The following is a 21,536-nucleotide window of genomic DNA, read 5'->3' on the forward strand; positions in this document are numbered from 1 at the left end:
ATAGTATACTTGTGCCACTAACACTCCATTCAAAAGGGGGACATCATTTCCCATTTCTGGTGATCGTCTGAGGTCTTGTAGGTTAGATCCTCACAAATTTACTAGACCTGTTGAAAAGTGATTGCTTGGTCTTACTGTGGTGGGCATTGGGGAGGTGCCAGATGTTGCAGAAGGGCCATAAGGGTCCAGAGACCCCTCTTTAACAGGGAATGGGGAGGGTATAGCTACATCCTCTCCTAGATCTCCTCTATCAACATCTGCCTTTGTCACCAGATTCACTGCATTGAATCTGGTGACGGTTCTGGCAACACTTGACATCTCCGACACCCTCCCAGCAAGATATTGCACACTTTTCTGTGATAGATCATGCTATTACCATCCAGATTTGTGTATTTGTCTTTCCAGGATTTGTGGAGCCTCACATGTTAAGGTGCATTTACACTGAAAGATTATCATAAATGAATGTTCCTAAGAATGCTCATTTCATTACAATCTTGCAGTGTAAACAGGCAGCCAATCACCCTGTGAATGAGATAAAATTGTGGTGGGCTACTGGGAGGTGCCAGATGTTGCAGTAGGGCCAGCTGGGGCATGTAGCCCCACTGGCAGCAGATCATGATGTCACAGTAGCTCAATTGGGTCGCTGGACCCTTCAACACTTTCCTCGTGTCCACAACAATTGTTAGTAGTGGGAGGTGGCACTTGTGGATGGTATAGGACACCCTGGGGGTATTACTGTAGCGGTGGTGACTGGGTGCAGGATTTGGAGCGCCCATGGTGTTTGTGCAATCTCAAGCAACCAGACACGCAGGTGAACTTGTGAACAACAATTTTACTGAAAGAGGTAACTGGGTACAGTCTCTCTATTAAAGGCAAAGTTCACAGCAATTTGTGCATATGAAAATAATGGTTCTCTCCTCATGAGACAAGCGAGCTTATGGCCTCTCAGGGCTGCTGGAGCAGAGTTCTCTTCACTTGCTATTAAAAGAAGTGCTATGCGCAGTCCAAGAAATATTACACTGATGGAGGGACCTTCACAGATTGGCTTTCTGTGGAAACACACTGAAGCATGGAAGTACTCACAGTTTTGAGCCTACCATTCCCTTTCGCAGGGGGTAGATTTAGCAAACTCAATGGTGTGACAGCCACGTGGGTCTGGTCCTGTCTAGAAGCAAACAGTATGACCAGCATGCAAGAGAGCTCATGTGCAGCTTTCTCTCTCCTGAAAGGATAAGGCTTCACTCCTTTGTGGAGGAGATTATGTGGAGAAAGATGTCCCTTTAGCGTGGACTCGCATTGAAACTATGATGGGAGCAGTAATGTTTGCTTCCTCAGGCAGCTTGAACCCCCCAGAACTGGAAGTTACCTCAGGAAGTGTGAGAGCCGTGAGCTGGGAGGCTCCTCCCAGCCATTTCTATGGCAGCTTGTTGTGAGGAGAATAATCACTTAACTTTCATATACACATTGACCAGTAGACGGCAGCAAAGCACATTTATGAGTCATCGGTATACAATGCAATGTATTACATTTTCTAACTCAAAGTACCCAAACTAATTCTGACACACTAGAACAAATCTACTGCCACATGACGACTGCCTCATTCAGCAGCAGTAGAACGGGTACCGGGATACCACATTAAAGAATACCTCTCTACTGTGCTCTGTTGTATGTGTATGTATGCATGTTTATGAAACCTATCCTCGACAATATCCTTTACACTGCTCTGACACTGCATGCCAATTCTTCTATCCCTAAAATGGACTTAGAAGGTTATAATGCTCTGCTCACATCACATTTTTCCATACAGTTGGATCCTGTTACCATTGACAGACTTCTATAGTCAAAGAAGAAATATGGTATACTTCTAGATAGTCTTTATTGACAGTACTGAAGTGTACAGTATGCTAATAGTTTCTGTGCTTTTAAGAACAGTAACCCGATAGATTTTTGCCTGTCTTCTAATTTGTTTTGCATTACCAGCTGCTGCTGAGCCTAAACTGTAAGGATCAGGCAGGATTCATACTAGGCAGATGAGCCCCTGACAACATCAGGAAAATTCTGCTCATAATTAACTGGGAAAACACAACTAACACCTTACTGTTTTGACTTTAGACATAGAAAAAGCCTTGGCGATTACTTAGTATTCTAAACACACATGGATAAGCCTTGTATAGGATACCAGTCACACAGCATAGTGCACAATCCCGGCTTATAGTCTGTTGGTTATGCCCATACTATTAGATCAGATGGGCTGTCCAGCACTATGCAAGTGCTCTCCACAGGGAAAGACACCCCAACGTCCCCGACTAACACTGCAGAGCTTGGGCACATCCTAGAGCAGCTGAAAACACACATTGGAAATTAGTTGATGTTTTGGACAAAATACGCATGCTTAAAACGTAAGACAGGGGTCCTCCTTGTCTTGTGAGTCCCTATATTAAAAATTAAAGCAATTCATTGTAAAAAAAGGACATGTAACCAAAACACATTACAGAAAAATGCAGCCATGCCTGTCAATACCTGGCTACACTATAAATGCACTGCACAATGCAGTAGGTCCCGATGATACATGGTAGAGGAAGTACAGGTGAAAAATATTGCTGAATCAACCACTCACAGCAAGGCCTGTTGCATCCTGCAATTGGTAAGCGTGGCTGCTATTTTCTATAATGTTGTTTGGATTTACATCCCACTTATAGTAATCAATCATTATCCAAGAATGAATTGGGCAAAAATCAATTACCAGGCCACAAGTTCTGAGAATACGGCACTTAAACCAAAGTGGTTGTGGATCTCTAGTTTCATAAGTAGTTAAAGTTTAAGAAAGTTGTCCACTACCTTCATATTGATGGCCTAACTCTAGGTTAAGATAAAAATATTAAATTGTGGGGGTCCGAAACCCAACACCTTCACCTTCGGCAGCAGATGGATGCAACCACTGCATGGAGCAGAACACCACAGCTCCATACACTAGTAGCCACTACCAGGTACTGGTAGGTATCTGTCACCCATGGAGGTTAAAACAATTGATCATAGGGTTTTCTGAGATTCATAACCACACCAATTTTATATTGAGGACCTAAGATAGTGATAGGCCATTAATATAAAATTGTAGGGGGAAAAACCTTTAATGATCGTGATTTTCATTTTTATGCGTTGAGTTGACAAGTAATCTGTTATGTTTACTAAAATAAAAATTCATGCATGTTTCATAATAAAATACAGGATTACCAGACTAATGACAACGATCAAGCAGTTGTAGAGATTTGTATCACGCGTATCACAACAGCGATAAGAGAGACGGATTCTATCGAGAAGCATGGGGAAGCTCTCGTGTCTCTGTGGGAGTCATGTCTGGAGCATAATCTTAAATCTGCAACAAAAGATGAAGATACTCCTCATGCAAAGATTGCATCTGACATCATGAGCTGTATACTACAAGTAAGTAAAAATTTGTGACAAAAATCCCAAATGCAAATGTTTAACTTTTTGCTAAATATAGGACGTCATTTAGACTTTTATAATAAAATGTTTTTATTTACCTAATCAAAGCATTAATGACTGTGGTTCAAGAGATTTTAATGATTCTGAAGAAAGAAATAAGTAGCTACTATTTTAAAAAAACAGGTACAAAATCCCAGTATGTTGCAATTTGAAAAATAAATACTGGTGACTCTTTAAAGTTTTTCTGTGGACTGTGTTTTAAGGCAAATTTCACATGAGCATAGAAAAAAAAATTGTATGTTATTAAAAATGTAAACCATTATTAAAAATTTACCAGACCAAATAATTGTTAAATAATGATATACTGTAGGCGTGTAATCACATTTTTTTGCACACCCATATACTAAAGGGGTTTTCCCATGAACAAAGCTCATTTTAATCAATAGATCTTGAAATAATAATAATAATAAGTTGCATAATTGGATGTGTTAAAATAAAATGTTCCTGTACTGAGATAATCTAATAAATGTGCCCCTGCTGTGTGCTGTATAATGGCTGTGTCTGACCGTGCAGGAACATGGTTTGATCATACCACAGCTCCTGGGCAGGGGAGGAAGCAAAAAAGTATACAGACATTACAGCACAGGATCACAAATAATTGTCTCTTTGAGGTAAAACATTTTTTAAAAAATAGGCAGAGAAATTGTGATGCTAGTCACTAATCTGATGCTAGTCACCAGGCCGTGAGGCAGAAGGGTCACATGTTCCGGGGTCAATACCGAGAGAGTACATAGATAACCAAGGGAAAAGACAAAAGCATAAGTCAGGTCACAGTAAAGGGTCAATAACAAGAGATAGCAGATCAAAATCCGAAGGACAAGACAAACGGATAGTCAGAACACGGTCCAAAGGGTCAGGCAGCAGAAGATCATAACTTAGAGCAACAGAACCAGGATAACATTCACCAAGAAGCACAAACTACATCTGGCAGGGAGCTGAGTTAAGTAGCTATGCGATTACCAGAACACTGAACACCTGCAGAAAGTCCCGCACACCCCAGTAATTAATTGATTGGACAGCAGATCTGTCAATCAAGACACTGACTGCCCAGCAAGCCCATCACAGTATTGGACAACCAAGCTGTCAGTCAAGACACAGACAGCTCAGCAAGACAGTTTCCATAGAACAGCATAGCAATCTAGCAATCATTCACTGAGCGGAGGAATCGCGACAGAAATTCTTTACCTCACAAAAAGAATCAGCTGTGATCCCATGCTGTGCTATCTGTACACTCTTTTTTGCTTCCTCTTCTGCCCAGGAGAAGTGGTATGATCAGACCATTTCCCTGTACGATCAGACATAGCCATTACACAGTACACAGCAGGGGCACATTTATAAGATTATCTTAGCAAAGGAACATTTTTTAAACACAACCAATTGTGTAAATATATTAATATACACTTTCTTGACCAGGCCATTTTTTTCAACTCTGACCACTGTCACTTTATGAGGTAATAACTCTAGAACGCTTCTATGCATCCCACTGATTATGAGATTATTTTAGTGAAATATTGTACTTCATGATAATAATAAAATTTATTTGATAAGACTTACATTTATTTGTGAAAAATCGGAAATTAGGCGAAAATTTAGAAAATTTAGCAATTTTTAATTTTCATGCCCTTAAATCAGAATCATGTCACACATAGTGTTGAGCATTCCGATACCGCAAGTATCGGGTATCGGCCGATATTCGCTGTATCGGAATTCCTCATACATAGTCCTTTTTTTGCAGCTAATTTGTCCAGATTTTTGCTCCTATATTAGTGTGCTTCCATCCGCATCCATTGTCATTGGTTGGTTGCAAACACTATATAGGATTAGATAGAGGAGCCTTTTTGCTGGCTTGTGCCCTTCAGGGCCAGCCAGACTAGTATCACCCTATTTTTTGGAGCCTCATCAATTGCATTGTAGGTTAGCTTCCTGCATTGTAATCGCTCCAAAAAGTTTGTGATACTATAGCTTTCAAACTTTGGTCACATCCTTTTCTTTCCCCCCCCCCAAAAAAAAGAAATAAAGTTCACCAAACACTCCACTTTAGAGTTGTGTAGGCCACATTAGATCATATTAAAGTGTAGTACACACACTCTTAGCCAAATTAGTGTTTCTTATACTGGTTAGCAGGTGTTCAGGAATAAGAACACTAAGCCACCCCTTTTTTACTTTTCTGCCTATCTTTATCTGTCTACCAAGATGAAGAAGGCAGGGAGTAAGGCACGTGGTCGTGGCCGTGGAGTTTCAGCAGGGAGAGGACGGGGGGATTCAGCAGGGAGAGGACGTGGGGATTTGGTGTCTGCTGCGGCCACCAGTGACCCGGCATCCCCCACTTTTACCAGGCAACAGTCCTTCATGCGCAGCTTTGTAGGACCTCGCCGTACCCCACTGCTGCGTGACAAACAAATTGAAGCCGTTGTCGGATGGATGGCAGCTAATGCATCCACTTAAATGACTTCCGCATCCTCCCAGGGCCAGAGCACTGAAGAGCAACCATTTGTCTCTTCACCACCTGCCAAATTGCCCAGGCAGTCTGAGAGCCCTGGACAGGAGCCATCTCAATCTTTACTTCTGTTCTCAGAATCTGTTGGCTTGGAAAGAGGTGGCCAGCCAAGCAGCATTCTAGAGCATGAAGAAGAGGGAGTATGCAGTGATGCGCAACTGCTTTGTCCCTCTGAATCTGAAGAGGCGGGTGGGCCAGTGCCTATTGTCAGCACACCTCAGTGCTCATCTGATGACGATGAGACTCAGTTGCCAATTTCTGGTGCGTACGGTGCTGGTGAGACAACCCAGGACCAGCCAGTGCTTGAAGAGGGGAGTGGAGATGATAAGGTCCTTGACCCATCATGGCGTCAGCCACAGGAAGGTGGTGGGAGCAGCTCTGAGGAAGAGATTCCCCGAACGGCCAAAAGAGGAGGGAGAGGGCGGGGGCAGACTTGGTTGCCTGTAGCCTCCACTTTGGCACCCGTGAGGAGCAATCCTCTTCCAAAACACAAAACAGGCGCTCCCAGTACTTGCAGTGCGTGGTCTTTTTTTGACACAGTTGCAGATGACATTTGCTTTGTCAAATGCAAGCTGTGTCATCAGAAAGTTAAACAAGGGAAAAATGTGAGCAACCTCAATACCACAAATATGTGGAAACATGTGCGTACCAAGCACGAGGTGGAGTTACACAGACACACTGAAGATGTAGGCCAACCTTCAGCAGCACCTACCACCTCTTCAGCTCGTGTTGGGGCCTCTTCCTCCAGCTCACACACAGCTGGTTCGGCTTCCTCACTGGAACGCCATGGAAGAACCTCTGCCACTGTTGTCCAGAGACCCAGTGAAATTCCACCCACTGAACCACGTTCTCAGTCATCAGCACACTCCCAGGCCACTCACCAGCAATCGGTAGCACAGGCATGGGAGAAAAAGCGGCCATACTCGGCAAACCATCCCCGAGCACTGGCTCTGAATGCCGGCATTGCCAAACTACTGGCCCTTGAGATGCTGTCATTCAGGCTGGTGGAGACTGACACCTTCCGGAACTTGATGTCATTGGCAGTTCCACAATACAATGTGCCCATCTGCTTTTATTTCAGCAGGCAAGCCGTCCCTGCCCTGCAAAAGCATGTGGAGGGAAAAATTAAAAATGCGCTACTAAACGCCGTCAGTAGCAAGGTCCACCTGACCACCTATGCGTGGACCAGTAGCCATGGACAGGGACGATACCTTTCCCTCACTGCCCATTGGGTCAATGTTGTGGAGCCGGGTACAGATCTGGAGAGTGGCTCTGTACGTATTCTGTCAACTCAAGGATTGCAGGAATGCAGTCTGTACATATTGAGTCCTCCTCCTACTCTAGTTCCTCGGAATCAGCACTGCATGAGCCTGTTAGGCCAGATATGAGCACAGGTGTGGCCAAACGTCAACAGGCCGTCCTTAAATTAATTTCTTTGGGGAATCGGAGCCACACAGCACAGGAGCTCTGGAATGCGATCAAGCAGGAGATCGATGTATGGTTTGTGCCAGCGAATCTCCAGCCAGGTTTGGTAGTGAGTGACAATGGCCAAAATCTAGTGGCAGCTCTGGGCCTAGGCAACCTCACTCACATACCATGTCTGGCACACGTGCTCAATTTGGTCGTGCAGAGCTTTCTGAGGGAGTATCCGGATCTCGATGCACTGCTGCACAAGGTTCGCCTAGAGTGTGCTCACTTGCGGCGTTCCAGCATGGCAAGATCGCGCATTGCATCTCTGCAACACCGATTCCGCCTGCCAGAACATCGCATCATATGTGACCTCCCCACCAGGTGGAATTCAACGTTACATATGTTGGAGCGGTTGTGTGAGCAGCAGGCAGCAGTAATGGAGTACCAGCTGCATCAGGCGCAAACAAGTCGCACTGTGCGCCGGACACACTTCACCACCACTGAGTGGGCCACTATGAGGGACATCTGCCAAGTTTTGCGTGCCTTCGATGACTCCAAGCGGATGGCCAGTGCAGATGATGCACTAGTCAGCATGACTGTCCCCCTTATCTGTCTGCTTCAAAAAACCTTACAAGCACTAATTGAGGAGGTTTTTGAAGAGGTCGAGGATGAGGAGTCAGAAATGCCATCTGCTTCTGGCAAGTCTGCGCAACGTGCTTCCACACAAAGGCCCAGGCAGGGGACACTTAGTGAGGAGGATGACGAGGCGTCAATGGAGGAGGAGGAACACATCCCTCCAGAGGAGGGAGGTACACAAGGCTCTAGTAGTCAGTGTGTACAGCGAGGGTGGGGTTATGCTGAGCAGGCTGAGATGCTGCCTCAAGCTGGGGACAGCGTTTCCGGTCCAGTTGGCAGTCTGCAGCACATGGTTGATTTCATGCTGCAGTGCTTGTTAAATGACCGCCGCATCGCCAACATTCTCCACACGGCTGATTATTGGGTGTACACCCTCCTAGATCCTCGCTACCGGGACAACTTACAAAGCCTCATACCACAGTTGAACCGGGATCGTAAAATGCGGGAATACCAAGAAACACTTGTGCAGGCCATCATGTTCTCCATTCCCCCCGCAAGTGGTGCTGGTAGTGCTTTTCAAAGCAGCCATGTGGGTAGAGGCAGTGGAGGAAGCTCTGCACAAAGAGGTAGCAGAGGCAGTGCCGCAGGACAAGGCAAGGCCAGTATGGCCCAAATGTGGAAAAGTTTTGTGGGACCGCCACAAACGGCTACACCATCACAGACGGCTCCAGTCAGCAGGAAGCAACGTTTCCGTCAGATGGTGACAGACTACTTGTCTTGCCCTGTTAGTGCACTCCCAGACGGCTCTTCCCCGTTCAAGTATTGGGTCTCTAAGCTGGATACATGGCCAGAGCTTAGCCAGTATGCATTGGAGGTGCTGGCTTGCCCTGCTGCCAGTGTATTATCAGAACGTGTCTTTAGTGCTGCAGGTGGTGTGGTAACAGACCGTCGCACGCGACTATCCACTGATAATGTTGACCGGCTTACTTTTCTGAAAATGAACAAGGCCTGGATCTCACCTGAATTTGCCAGTCCTCTTCCAGAATAAATAATTGGCTGGCAACAGGATCCAGGTCTCCTGTTGTGTTCATGTTTCTATGACCTGAACTTTATTTCCTGGGCTACAGCAACGCCCGTTGTTGCTCAGAAATGCTGTCCACACAGACAAAACACTCGCTCATGTGTAAGTGGGGTTCGGTAACGTCAGCTGATCCCCTGCTGTGTGTACGGCAAACTCTCCTGCTGCCTACAACTTCTGACTACCTCTGATTTAATATGTTCTCTGATTTGCCCTCTGTCTCCACTCTGTTTTGAGTATTTCCTCTGGCCTACAACACCGCCTGTTTCTGCTCTCAAGTGCCGTCTGCACAATCAATACTTGTTCCTGTGTTACCTGGGTCCTGTAACATCTGCTCATCTCCAGAGGTGAGTCCGGCAATGTCTCCTGCTTTGTCTACATTCCCACTACTTGTAGTGGAAAAGTGGACAGAGCAGGAGACATTGCCTGACTCACCTCTAGGGAGAAGCTGCTGTTACAGAACCCCAGTAACACAGGAACAAGTGTGGGTTGTGCAGACGGCATTTCAGAGCAGCAACTGGCGTGGTTGGAAGCCAGAGGAAATACTCGAAACAGAGTGAAGACAGAGGCCTAATTGGAGTACATTGACAGTCAGTAGTAGTCTAGAAACAATCGAAAACTGCCACCAAGTAGGCCTCAGCCTACTACCTGATTTTCCCTGGGCTCCGACACTGCCAGTTGGTGCTCAGAAGTGCTGTCCACACAGACAAAACACTCGCTCATGTGTAAGTGGGGTTCGGTAACGTCAGCTGATCCCCTGCTGTGTGTATGGCAAAGTGTCCTGCTCCCTCCACAGTCAAACAACCTCAGATTTACACCTGGCTCCAAGTAGGCCTCGGCCTACTACCTGATTTTCCCTGGGCTCCGACACCACCAGTTGGTGCTCAGAAGTGCTGTCCGCACAGACAAAACACTCGCTCATGTGTAAGTGGGGGTCAGTAACATCAGCTGATCCCCTGCTGTGTGGAGGGCAAACTGCTGCTGCCTCCAAATTGTAACTACTTCAGATTTAAACATTCTCTGATTTGTCCTCTGTCTCCACTCTGTCTCTAGTATTTCCCCTGACCTCCAACACCACCAGTTCCTGCTCACAGTTGCCGTCCACGCATTCCACACTTGTTCCTGTGTTCCTGGTGTTCTGTTACGTGAGCAGATCCCCCAATGTGTGTCCGCCACTGTCTCCTGCGCTGTCCACCTTCCCACTACAAGTGGTGGGAATGTGGACAGAGCAGGAGACAGTGGCAGACACACATCAGGGGATCTGCTGACATTACAGAACCCCAGTAACACAGGAACACATATGGATTGGGCAGACGGCTGCTGTACGCATAAACTGGCGGTGTTGGTGGTCACGTGAAATCCTTGAAACAGAGTGGAGACAGATGCCTAATTGGAGCACGTTGACAGTCTGTTGTAGCCTACAAACAATCTAAAACTGCCACCAAGTAGGCCTCGGCCTACACCATGATTGTCCCTGGGCTCCAACAACGCCAGTTGGTGCTCGAAAGTGCTGTCCACACAGAAAAAAACACTTGTTCATGTGAAAGTGGGGTTCGGTAACGTCAGCTGATCCCCTGCTGTGTGGAGGGAAAACTGCTGCTGCCTCCAAATTGTAACTACTTCAGATTTAAACATTCTCTGGTTTGGCCTCTGTCTCCACTCTGTCTCTAGTATTTCCCCTGACCTCCAACACCGCCAGTTCCTGCTCATAGTTGCCATCCACGCATTCCACACTTGTTCCTGTGTTCCTGGTGTTCTGTTACTTGAGCTGATCCCCCAATGTGTGTCCGCCACTGTCTCCTGCGCTGTCCACCTTCCCACTGCAAGCGGTGGGAATGTGGACAGAGCAGGAGACATTGGCAGACACACATCAGGGGATCTGCTGACATTACAGAACCCCAGTACCACAGGAACACGTGTGGATTGGGCAGACGGCTACTGTACGCATAAACTGGCGGTGTTGGTGGTCACGTGAAATCCTGGAAACAGAGTGGAGACAGATGCCTAATTGGAGCACGTTGACAGTCTGTTGTAGCCTACAAACAATCTAAAACTACCACCAAGTAGGCCTCGGCCTTCACCATGATTGTCCCTGGGTTCCAACAACGCCAGTTGGTGCTCGGCAGTGTCTTTGGCACAGGTACTCCCTGTTGCCCAGCCTGGTTCCAGCACGCCAGCTGTTTCTGGGTAGTGTCAAGGACACTATGCCACCAATCCGTTGTCCTGTCGTCTTGCGGCCGGGTTAGCCGACTCTACGGTGCCTGCAGTTTAGGTGACTCCTATGTGGGCTGCGGGAACTGGCACTGAAGGCTGGATCTGTAGTGCCAATGGGACATGAACCCCCTGTAGGACTGTGGGTTTCGGTAACTGCGGACGGCTTGCGGCCTGGCTACTTTGCTTTGGATGGGTACCTTCTGCTACCCACCCGGGTTCCAGCACTGTCAGCTGGTTCTCGCCAGAGCCTTTGGCCTAGGTGCCTCCATCTCGGTATCCGAAGGTCCAGCACTGTCAGCTGGTCCTTGGTAGTGCTTTCTAGCACAGGTACCTCCTGCCTAGTAACCGTGGTCCAGCAACTTCAGCTCTTCCTCGGTAGTGCCATTGGCTCTTGTAGCTTTTGCTACTCATCTGGGTTCCAGCACCGTCAGCTGGTTCTCGGCAGTGTCTTTGGAACGGGTACTCCCTGTTGCCCAGCCTGGTTCCAGCACGCCAGCTGTTTCCGGGTAGTGTCAAGGTCACTATGCCACCAATCCGTTGTCCTGTCGTCTTGCGGCCGGGTTAGCCGACTCTACGGTGCCTGCAGTTTAGGTGACTCCTATGTGGGCTGCGGGAACTGGCACTGAAGGCTGGATCCGTAGTGCCAATGGGACATGGACCCCCTGTAGGACTGTGGGTTTCGGTAACTGCGGCCGGCTTGCGGCCTGGCTACTTTGCTTTGGATGGGTACCTTCTGCTACCCACCTGGGTTCCAGCACTATCAGCTGGTTCTCGCCAGAGCCTTTAGCCTAGGTGCCTCCATCTCGGTATCTGAAGGTCCAGCACCGTCAGCTGGTCCTTGGTAGTGCTTTCTAGCACAGGTACTTCCTGCCTAGTAACCGTGGTCCAGCAATGTCAGCTGTTCCTCGGTAGTGCCATTGGCTCTTGTAGCTTTTGCTACTCATCTGGGTTCCAGCACCGTCAGCTGGTTCTCGGCAGTGTCTTTGGCACGGGTACTCCCTGTTGCCCAGCCTGGTTCCAGCACGCCAGCTGTTTCCGGGTAGTGTCAAGGTCACTATGCCACCAATCGGTTGTCCTGTTGTCTTGCGGCCGGGTTAGCCGACTCTACGATGCCTGCAGTTTAGGTGACTCCTATGTGGGCTGCGGGAACTGGCACTGAAGGCTGGATCCGTAGTGCCAATGGGACATGGACCCCCTGTAGGACTGTGGGTTTCGGTAACTGCGGACGGCTTGCGGCCTGGCTACTTTGCTTTGGATGGGTACCTTCTGCTACCCACCCGGGTTCCAGCACTATCAGCTGGTTCTCGCCAGAGCCTTTGGCCTAGGTGCCTCCATCTCGGTATCTGAAGGTCCAGCACCGTCAGCTGGTCCTTGGTAGTGCTTTCTAGAACAGGTACCTCCTGCCTAGTAACCGTGGTCCAGCAACATCAGTCGGTCCTCGGTAGTGCCATTGGCTCTTGTTCCTTCTGCTACCCATCTGGGTGCCAGCACTGTCAGCTGGTTCTCGCCAGAGCCTTTGGCCTAGGTGCCTCCATCTCGGTATCCGAGGTCCAGCACTGTCAGCTGGTCCTTGGTAGTGCTTTTTAGCACAGGTACCTTCTGCTTAGTAACCGTGGTCCAGCCCCGTCAGTCGGTCCTCGGTAGTGCCATTGGATCTTGTTCCTTCTGCTACCCATCTGGGTGCCAGCACTGTCAGCTGGTTCTCGCCAGAGCCTTTGGCCTAGGTGCCTCCATCTCGGTATCCGAGGTCCAGCACCGTCAGCTGGTCCTTGGTAGTGCTTTTTAGCACAGGTATCTTCTGCTTAGTAACCGTGGTCCAGCCCCGTCAGTTGGTCCTCGGTAGTGCCATTGGCTCTTGTTCCTTCTGCTACCCATCCGGGTGCCAGCACTGTCAGCTGGTTCTCGCCAGAGCCTTTGGCCTAGGTGCCTCCATCTCGGTATCCGAGGTCCAGCACCGTCAGCTGGTCCTTGGTAGTGCTTTTTAGCACAGGTACCTTCTGCTTAGTAACCGTGGTCCAGCCCCGTCAGTTGGTCCTCGGTAGTGCCATTGGCTCTTGTTCCTTCTGCTACCCATCCGGGTGCCAGCACTGTCAGCTGGTTCTCGCCAGAGCCTTTGGCCTAGGTGCTTCCATCTCGGTATCCGAGGTCCAGCACCGTCAGCTGGTCCTTGGTAGTGCTTTTTAGCACAGGTACCTTCTGCTTAGTAACCGTGGTCCATCACCGTCAGTTGGTCCTCGGTAGTGCCATTGGCTCTTGTTCCTTCTGCTACCCATCCGGGTTCCAGCACTATCTGCTGGTTCTCGCCAGAGCCTTTGGCCTAGGTGCCTCCATCTCGGTATCCGAGGTCCAGCACCGTCAGCTGGTCCTTGGTAGTGGTTTCTAGCACAGGTACCTCCTGCATAGTAACCGGGGTCCAGCACCGTCAGCTGTTCCTCAGTAGTGCCGTTGGCTATTGTTCCTTCTGCTGCCACTAGGGGTTCCAGTACTGTCAGCTGGTTCTCGCCAGTTTCTCAGCCTTCTTGTACCTTCTGCTACATTTCCAAGATCAAGCTTTTTGAAATTGTCTTTGGTAATTCTTATTGATCTCCATGACGACGACCCTGATGACGACGACCCTGAAGACCACACAAGACCAGAAATATGACCCTAAATAATAAGACCAAGAGGACAAAGAACATGAAGACAACCACCAAGATACAGAACAAAAGACAGAAGAACAAGAAGCAGAAGAAGCAAAAGCAGAAGAACAGAAAGCAGAAGAACATTAAGCATAAGACTAAAAATCAGCATAGAAGAAATCAAAATTATAAGCAGAAGAAGACTAAGCAGTAAATGGGGGTGAGTCCGTTCCTCCTCATGGTGCCCCTGGAAAATGCCTGCTGCTGCAGGCCAAACTGAACGCGGACAAATCCTGTTGTAAATCTTTAGTGACAGGCAGAATGTAAGGTGTAATCTTATAACTTTTATAGATAAGTACTACAGGAATGCCTGTCACCATAAGAAAATGAAGAAAAAGAAGAATAGGAAGAAGATGAAGAAATAGCATATGAAAATTAATAATAGCTGAATAAGAAGAATACGAAGAATGGAAAAAAAAAAATTAATGGGAAGAAGGTGAAGAAAAAGTTGATGAATAAAATGCTACTGCTGCGGATCATGAAGGAGAAAGTGTGGGAGAAGTACAAAAGAAGGTGAAGAGCATGGAAGTTGTGAAACATACATATCTGACAAAATATAAAAAAGTTAACATAGTCAATATCTTTTTAACTCCGAACGTCTTGAAAAAAAAATTGGAGTTAATGCTATGCCATGTGATTTGAATAAATATGCCTTTAATGTCTCCTCCACCTCCCACAATACATTCTACATGACTCTTATTTGTTTTCAATTACGTAGAATTAGCCAACAAGGAAATAAAGGGCTTTTTTAAATTCCGATACCGGAAGTCCCATTGACTTGAATGGGACTTTCGGTATCAGAATCGGCGATACCCGATATTTTTTTTGGCTCGGGCGATACCATCCGATACAATATTTTTGGGTATCGAACGGCATCGCTCAACACTAGTCACACAAAATTGTTAAATGACATCTCCCACATTAATTTTTTTGTTAGGAAGATATATGAGTTAAAAGTTGACCAGGGACTTCTCATTTTTGCAACAAAATTTACAAAACCATCTTTTTTAGGGACAACATTAAATTTGAAGTGACTTTGAGGGGTCTATATGACAGAAAATACCCAATAGTGACAACATTCTAAAAACTGCACAAAACCATATTCAAGAAGTTTATTATCCCTTCAAGTGCTTCACAGGAATTAATGGAATGTGGAAGGAAAAATGTAAACATTTAACAAAAAAATTTCCTTTAGACCCATTTTTTTACTTTCCAAAGAGTAACAGGAGAAAATTTACCATACAATTTGTTGTTCAATTTCTCCTGAGCACACCGATACTTCATATGTGGAGAAAACTACTGTTTAGGCACACGGCAAGGCTTGGAAGCGAAGGAGCACCATTTCACTTTTTGAATGTAAAATTTGCTGGCATAATTAGTGGACACCATGTTGTGTTTGGAGAGACCATGATGTACCTAAACAGTGGCAACACCCCATAAGCGACATCATTTTGGAGACGAGTCCCCTCAGGGAACTTATCCAGAAGTGTGATGGGCACTTTGAAACACCAGGTGCTTCACAGAAGTTTGTAAGATTGAACCGTGAATATAAAAAAAAATCACATTTTTCCCACAAAAATGTTTTTTAGCCTTAAATTTAGCATTTTCATAAGGGTAACATGAGATATTGCACTATATAATTTACTGTGCAGTTTCTCCTGAGTATGCAGCTACCCAATATGTGGAGGAAAACTATTGTTTAGACGCACAACAGTGCTTGGAAGGGAAGGAGTGCCATTTGACTTTTTGAATGCAAAATTTGCTGGAATAATTAGTGGATGCCATGTCCTGTTTGAAGAGCCCCTGATTTGCCTTAATAGTGGAAACCTCCCACAAGTGACACTATTTTGGTAACTAGAACCCTCAGGGAGCTTATCTAGATGTGTAGTGGGCACCTTAAACTCTCAGGTGCTTCACAGAAGTTTATAACATTGAGCTGTGAAAATAAATAAATCTAATTTTTCCCACAAAAATGTTCTTTAGCCCCTAATTCTGCATTTTTGTAACAGTAAAAGGAGAAATTGCGCCACACAACTTGTTGTGCAATTTCTTCTGAGTACGCTGATACCCAGTATGCTGAGGAAAACTACTGTTTGGGCGCACGGCAGGGCTTGGAAGGGAAAGAGTGCCATTTGACTTTATGAATGCAAAATTTGCTGGAGTAATTAGCAGACACCATGTCGAGTTTGGAGAGCCCCTGATGTTCCTGAACAGTGGAAACCCCTCACAAGTGACCACATTTTTTAAACTAGACCCCTCAGGGTACTTACTTAGATGTGTGGTGAGCACCTTGAATCCCCAGGTGCTTCACAGAAGTATATAAAGTTAAGCTGTGAAAATGTAAAAAAAAAATCCCACAAATTTATTTTCGCCCCAAATTTTGCATTTTCACAAGGGTAATAGGAGAAAATGTAACCCAGAATTTGTGTGCAATTTCTCCTGAGTACACCGAAAACTGGTATGTGTGCAAACCTTAGAGGAGCGCCATATTACAAAGCAGATTTTGCTGCACTAGTTTGAGCATGCCATGTCAGATTAGTAGAGTGCCTGGGCGCCAGAACTGCACAACCACCCATAAATGACCCCATTTTACAAACTAAACTTAAACTTCTCAATGACTTCATCTAGGGGTGCAGTGATCATATTGACACCACAGTTGTGTCACAGAATTTTATACCATTGGGCAGTGAAAAAAAAATAATTTACATTTTTACTACCAAGATTGTGTGTTAGCCCCAGATTTTACATTTTCTTTCTGGGAAAAGGGTAAAACTGGCACCAAAATGTATGTTACAATTTCTGCTGAATGTACAAATGCCATATATATGGCTGTACAGTACTGCTTAGCCGCACGGCAAGACTATTTGTCTCCTGGAGCACAGATTTTCCTAGAATAGTTTGCTGACTTCATATATAGAGTCCCTAAGTGCTAGAAAAGCAGAATTCCCCTTCAAGTGACCCCATTTTGGAAATTTATCTACAGGGTTAGTGATGATTTTTACTCCACTGGTGTTTCCCAGAAACTAGCAGTAGTGGATGTTGCTGACTGAAAATTGCCAACCACCATTGTAGTGAACAGTACATTGTAGTGACCACTACATTATGCCTAGCTCATGCTTCTGGAAACACACACAGGTAAATTAGGCAGGCTCTCATCACTACAAAAATGCCAAACATGTGGGAGTTAAATGTGGTTTAGACACACTGGGGCTCAGAAGGGAGAGGGGCATTAGGATTTAGGAGCACAGAATTTGCTGAATTTCTTCTGAGGGGCAAATTGCCATTTCACTTTTCCAGAGCCTTTGGGTTACCAGTAATGTGGAAGCCCCTATATTGCTATGGACAGATGACAGACCTGAGTGGGGGCTTTTTTTATGGATTGTGTTGAAGATCTTGCTGGGAACATTTTACATAACACTTAGGATCACATTTATCTGGTGCACTATGCTGAGCACATACTTTGGGGTGTCCATTTAAATCTCTGAGTGATGTGACAGATGGAAGCCCCCGAGCAATCCACTCACTATACCAAGGCAGCAGAGTTACTCTGGATTCGGTCTGGCCTTTGTTCAGCCTTTTCCTTGTTTTCAGAAGTGCCCAAAACTGTGGCACATTTATGCTTGTCTAAAAAGACGGACATCACAGTACATCCTCGTGCGGTATAAGTGACTAAATGACTTTATTCTTTGGGTCGGTGCGATTACAGCGATACCAGATTTATTTCGGGTTTTAAGTTTGGCTGCTGTTGTAAGAGTACGAGCAGGAACGCGGAATGCAGTGATGGGACGAAGGCAGAGCAAGGGTTAACAGGTTTATTTACAGGGGAATGTACTCCATGCATGGAACGAGGGATTGCAGGGTGATGATAAGGAATGGGGCAGAACTGGGAGAGTTGCAGGGTAGGTAAGGGACGAACAAAAGTTCAGTAATAAAGAGGTGAAACTTATCAGTCTGTAGTCTTCTTTGGTGCAGCTCCTCAGAGTTCCAACGATGGCACCGACAACAGCGGCACAATGTCCTTTCCTGTTGGGCTAAGTAAATGACAACACCCCATCTTCTGGTGACAGTGGTCGATCTCCGGTATCTTCCACTGCCCTGAGCCCATATACTGTACTGGCTAAACAACAGTATTTGCCAGTATACGTGTCATGATACCAATGCTGGTAGACCGGCAATTCTGGAGTTAATGTTTTGATCTCAGTGCAGACTCTCACCTGCACACCTGGGACCTATTATGGTGGCCTCTCATTGATTCTGGGAAAGCTTCTTATAGCCGCAGGAAGCTCCCATCCCCCGTCAGTTATACTCTTGCCCTTGGCATAGTGTGGTGACCCCTGAGTGTGTTTGGGCTGTGTTCTGATTGCTTGATAATCTGTGTATGACTCGGTCTGTTCTCTGGATATTACTTTGGATTCTGCTTGGTACCTTCTATGTCTGTTTGGTTTTGACTTCTGCTTGGCCCTGACTATCCGTTCTGTCTCATCCCTGGTACGTTACTGCTATCTCTATGTATGACCCCCATTTTGCCTGACTCTGAGTAATTCTGTATAGTGTCTTGCCATCTCATTAAGCAGGATGCTAAGCCCCGCCCCCTAGCATTCACATGACCATAGGTCCTGTGTCTGCTTGCTAAACTTCAGCGTCCACAGGTCCTGTGTATCGGTACTTTCCGGCTGTACCTGACCCCGGTACCCCTACAGTGCGGATGAATTCCTGCTCAGTGGAGGCCGCACGCCGGCGCTGACAGGAGCCTGACATTATAACTGACCGTTAAGATTTTGGGGGTTTTTTTGTGTAGAGAGTTATGGATCCCATACAGTCTCTGGCTGACCAGATGAAAAATCTGAGTCAGATGTTTCAGGGTTTATCTCTGGAGCAGCAAGCTCTGGCTCGTTCTCAGCAGCAGGTTTCTGAGACAGTGCGAGAGGCTTTATCTACTGGGTCCCTGGGGGCAGGGGCGAGGGATGTTGCTCTGGTGTCCCCAGAACCACCTGTTAAACTGCCTGACTTTTTTCTGGGAACAAAGAGGAGTTCAGGGTCTTCATGGAGGGGTGCAAACTTTTTTTTAGTTTGAGACCACGTTCCTCTGGGGGACAAAAACCAGAAGGTAAGGGTCATTATGTCTTTATTAAGAGGGTCCCCACAAGCTTGGGCTTTCTCCCTTCCTCCCACTGCCCCTGAGAGAGTGTCTGTGAATGCATTCTTTGAGGCCCTCGGGCACATTTATGATGAGCCTGACCGAGTGCGATTGGCAGAGGACATGGTGATGAGCGTCTGTCAGGGGAAACACTCGGCTGAGTGGTTTTGTTCTGAAATCCGCCGCTGGGCCGCAGAGATTTCTTGGGATGACGCCTCACTCCGAGGACTCTTTCGCAGAGGCTTGTCCGAGTGGCTGCAGGATGCCTTGGCGTTACATCCCCCACCTAACTCTCTCGAGGACGCCATGACCCAGGCCGTCTGGATGGACCGCGGGTTGCGGGCCAGAGGGGTAATGCAGATGGAGACTCCATTGTTCCCCAGTGAAAAAGAGACTGACCCTGAGCTTATGGATGTGGGCACCCTCTCCCTGAAGGATACGGTGAGGAAACGCCGGAAGGACAAGCAGTTATGCTTTTACTGCGGTAAAATAGGACATTGGAAAAGGGAGTGTCCTGATTGCCCGTCTTCGACCCGGTCGGCGGGAAGCGACTAGGTCTGGGTAGTCAGCGGGGAGGCTACTCAGGCCCTCAGGTACCCTTTTTCTCATTTTCTAAAGTGTTACTTCATGTGGAACTGTTTGTGGATGGTTGTTCTTTTCCCTCTACAGCCTTCGTGGACTCCGGATCATCGATTAGTCTCATTGACTCCCAATTGGTCACACGCTGCAAGATAGGGACAGTTAGGCTCAAGGTTCCGATCAAGGTGGTGGCCATTGACTCCTCTCCCCTCACTAAGGAGGGAATTCTCTTTATGTCTTATTCATTTTCACTCAGAGTGGGCGCTACTCATGTGGAAAACCTAAGTTGTTTGGTTCTGGACAAACTACCTGCAGGGTTGGTGTTGGGCATGCCCTGGTTACAACGCAATAACCCAGTTATTAACTGGAAAACAGGGGAGATTGTGCAATGGGGGTTTAATGATTCGATGTTATGTGATAAATCCGCACTGCTGGTTGAACCTGTTAAATCTGTGTCTGTATCAGCTGGTGAGCTGGAAGGTATTCCAGAATGCTTGAAGGACTTCGAAGATGTGTTCTCTGAAAGCGAGGCCGAGACATTACCGCCACATAGACTATATGACTGCGCTATCAAGCTGGTCCCGGGGGCTAAATTATCTAAAGCCCGTCTGTTTAATTTATCCGGCCCTGAGCGCTTGGCCATGAAGCAGTACATTGCTGAAAGTCTGCGCAAGGGACACATATGTCCTTCAGTCTCACCTGTGGCGGCAGGTTTCTTTTTTGTAAAGAAAAAAGATGGCGGGTTATGTCCCTGTCTCGACTTTCGGGAGCTTAATCAGATTACTGTACGGAATACGTACCCCCTTCCGTTGATTCCCGATTTATGTAACCAACTATCAGGGGAAAAGTGGTTTTCTAAACTGGATCTTCGGGGGGCATATAATTTGATAAGGGTCCGAGAGGGGGATGAATGGAAAACTGCGTTCCTCACGTCCGAGGGACTGTTTGAAAATTTAGTCATGCCGTTTGGTCTTACCAATGCCCCCGCCATATTTCAAAATTTCATCAACGTGGTATTCTCGGATCTCATTGGTCGTTTTGTCGTTATCTACTTAGATGATATTTTGATATACTCCTCCGATAGACATTCTCATCTGGAACATGTACGAACTGTTCTCCAAAGACTGAGAGAAAATCATCTGTATGCCGAATTGGAGAAATGTGTATTCTGTGTTCAAGAATTATCTTTTTTGGGATTAATTGTATCCTGTGAGGGTTTTCGCATGGACCCCAAGAAGGTGCAGGTCATTGCGGTTTGGGTGCAACCCCGAGATCTTAAGGGTCTTCAGCGCTTCTTGGAGTTCGCCAATTATTACCGCAAATTTATCCGGGGGTTTTCGCAGGTGGTCAAACCTCTCACGGATCTAACATGCAAAGGTGCGGATGTGAGAAACTGGTCCTCGCTCGCAAAAGAGGCCTTTGCGACTCTGAAAAAATGTTTTATGTCTGCTCCTGTGTTGGTACAGCCAGATCCGTCCAAACCATTTGTGGTGGAGGTGGATGCCTCCGAGGTGGGGGTGGGGGCAGTGTTGTCCCAAGGGCCTGCCACTCTTACCAACCTCAGGCAATGTGCTTTCTTTTCCAGGAAGTTCTCTGCTGCTGAAAGAAATTATGATGTAGGCAATAGAGAGCTTCTTGCGATCAAGTTGGCATTTGAGGAGTGGAGGCACTTTTTGGAGGGGGCCAGCCATCCGGTTACTGTGATCAATGATCACAAAAATATGTCATATATTGAGTCTGCTAAAAGATTAACGCCCAGACAGGCCCGCTGGTCGCTTTTTTTTCTCGTTTCCAGTTTACTATTACATTCCGTCCAGGGTCAAAGAATGTCAAGGCTGACGCCTTATCTCGTAGTTTTCACCC

General features: G+C 46.7%; 1 protein-coding gene across 2 annotated transcripts in view; it reads left to right on the forward strand.

Annotated features, from left to right (window-relative positions):
* Positions 1 to 21,536, forward strand: part of VEPH1 (ventricular zone expressed PH domain containing 1) — a 915,267-nt gene that overhangs the window by 53,506 nt on the left and 840,225 nt on the right. For both annotated transcript variants that reach the window (XM_073578996.1, XM_073578995.1), the window contains exon 4: positions 3,226 to 3,441. In XM_073578996.1, coding sequence (XP_073435097.1) covers positions 3,226 to 3,441 — 216 coding nt within the window. The remainder of the gene's footprint in view (positions 1 to 3,225; positions 3,442 to 21,536) is intronic.

This window comes from Dendrobates tinctorius, unplaced genomic scaffold (genome assembly GCF_039654945.1).
Source record: "Dendrobates tinctorius isolate UK_male_01 unplaced genomic scaffold, ASM3965494v1 ptg000060l, whole genome shotgun sequence".
Taxonomy (NCBI): Eukaryota; Metazoa; Chordata; class Amphibia; order Anura; family Dendrobatidae; genus Dendrobates; species Dendrobates tinctorius.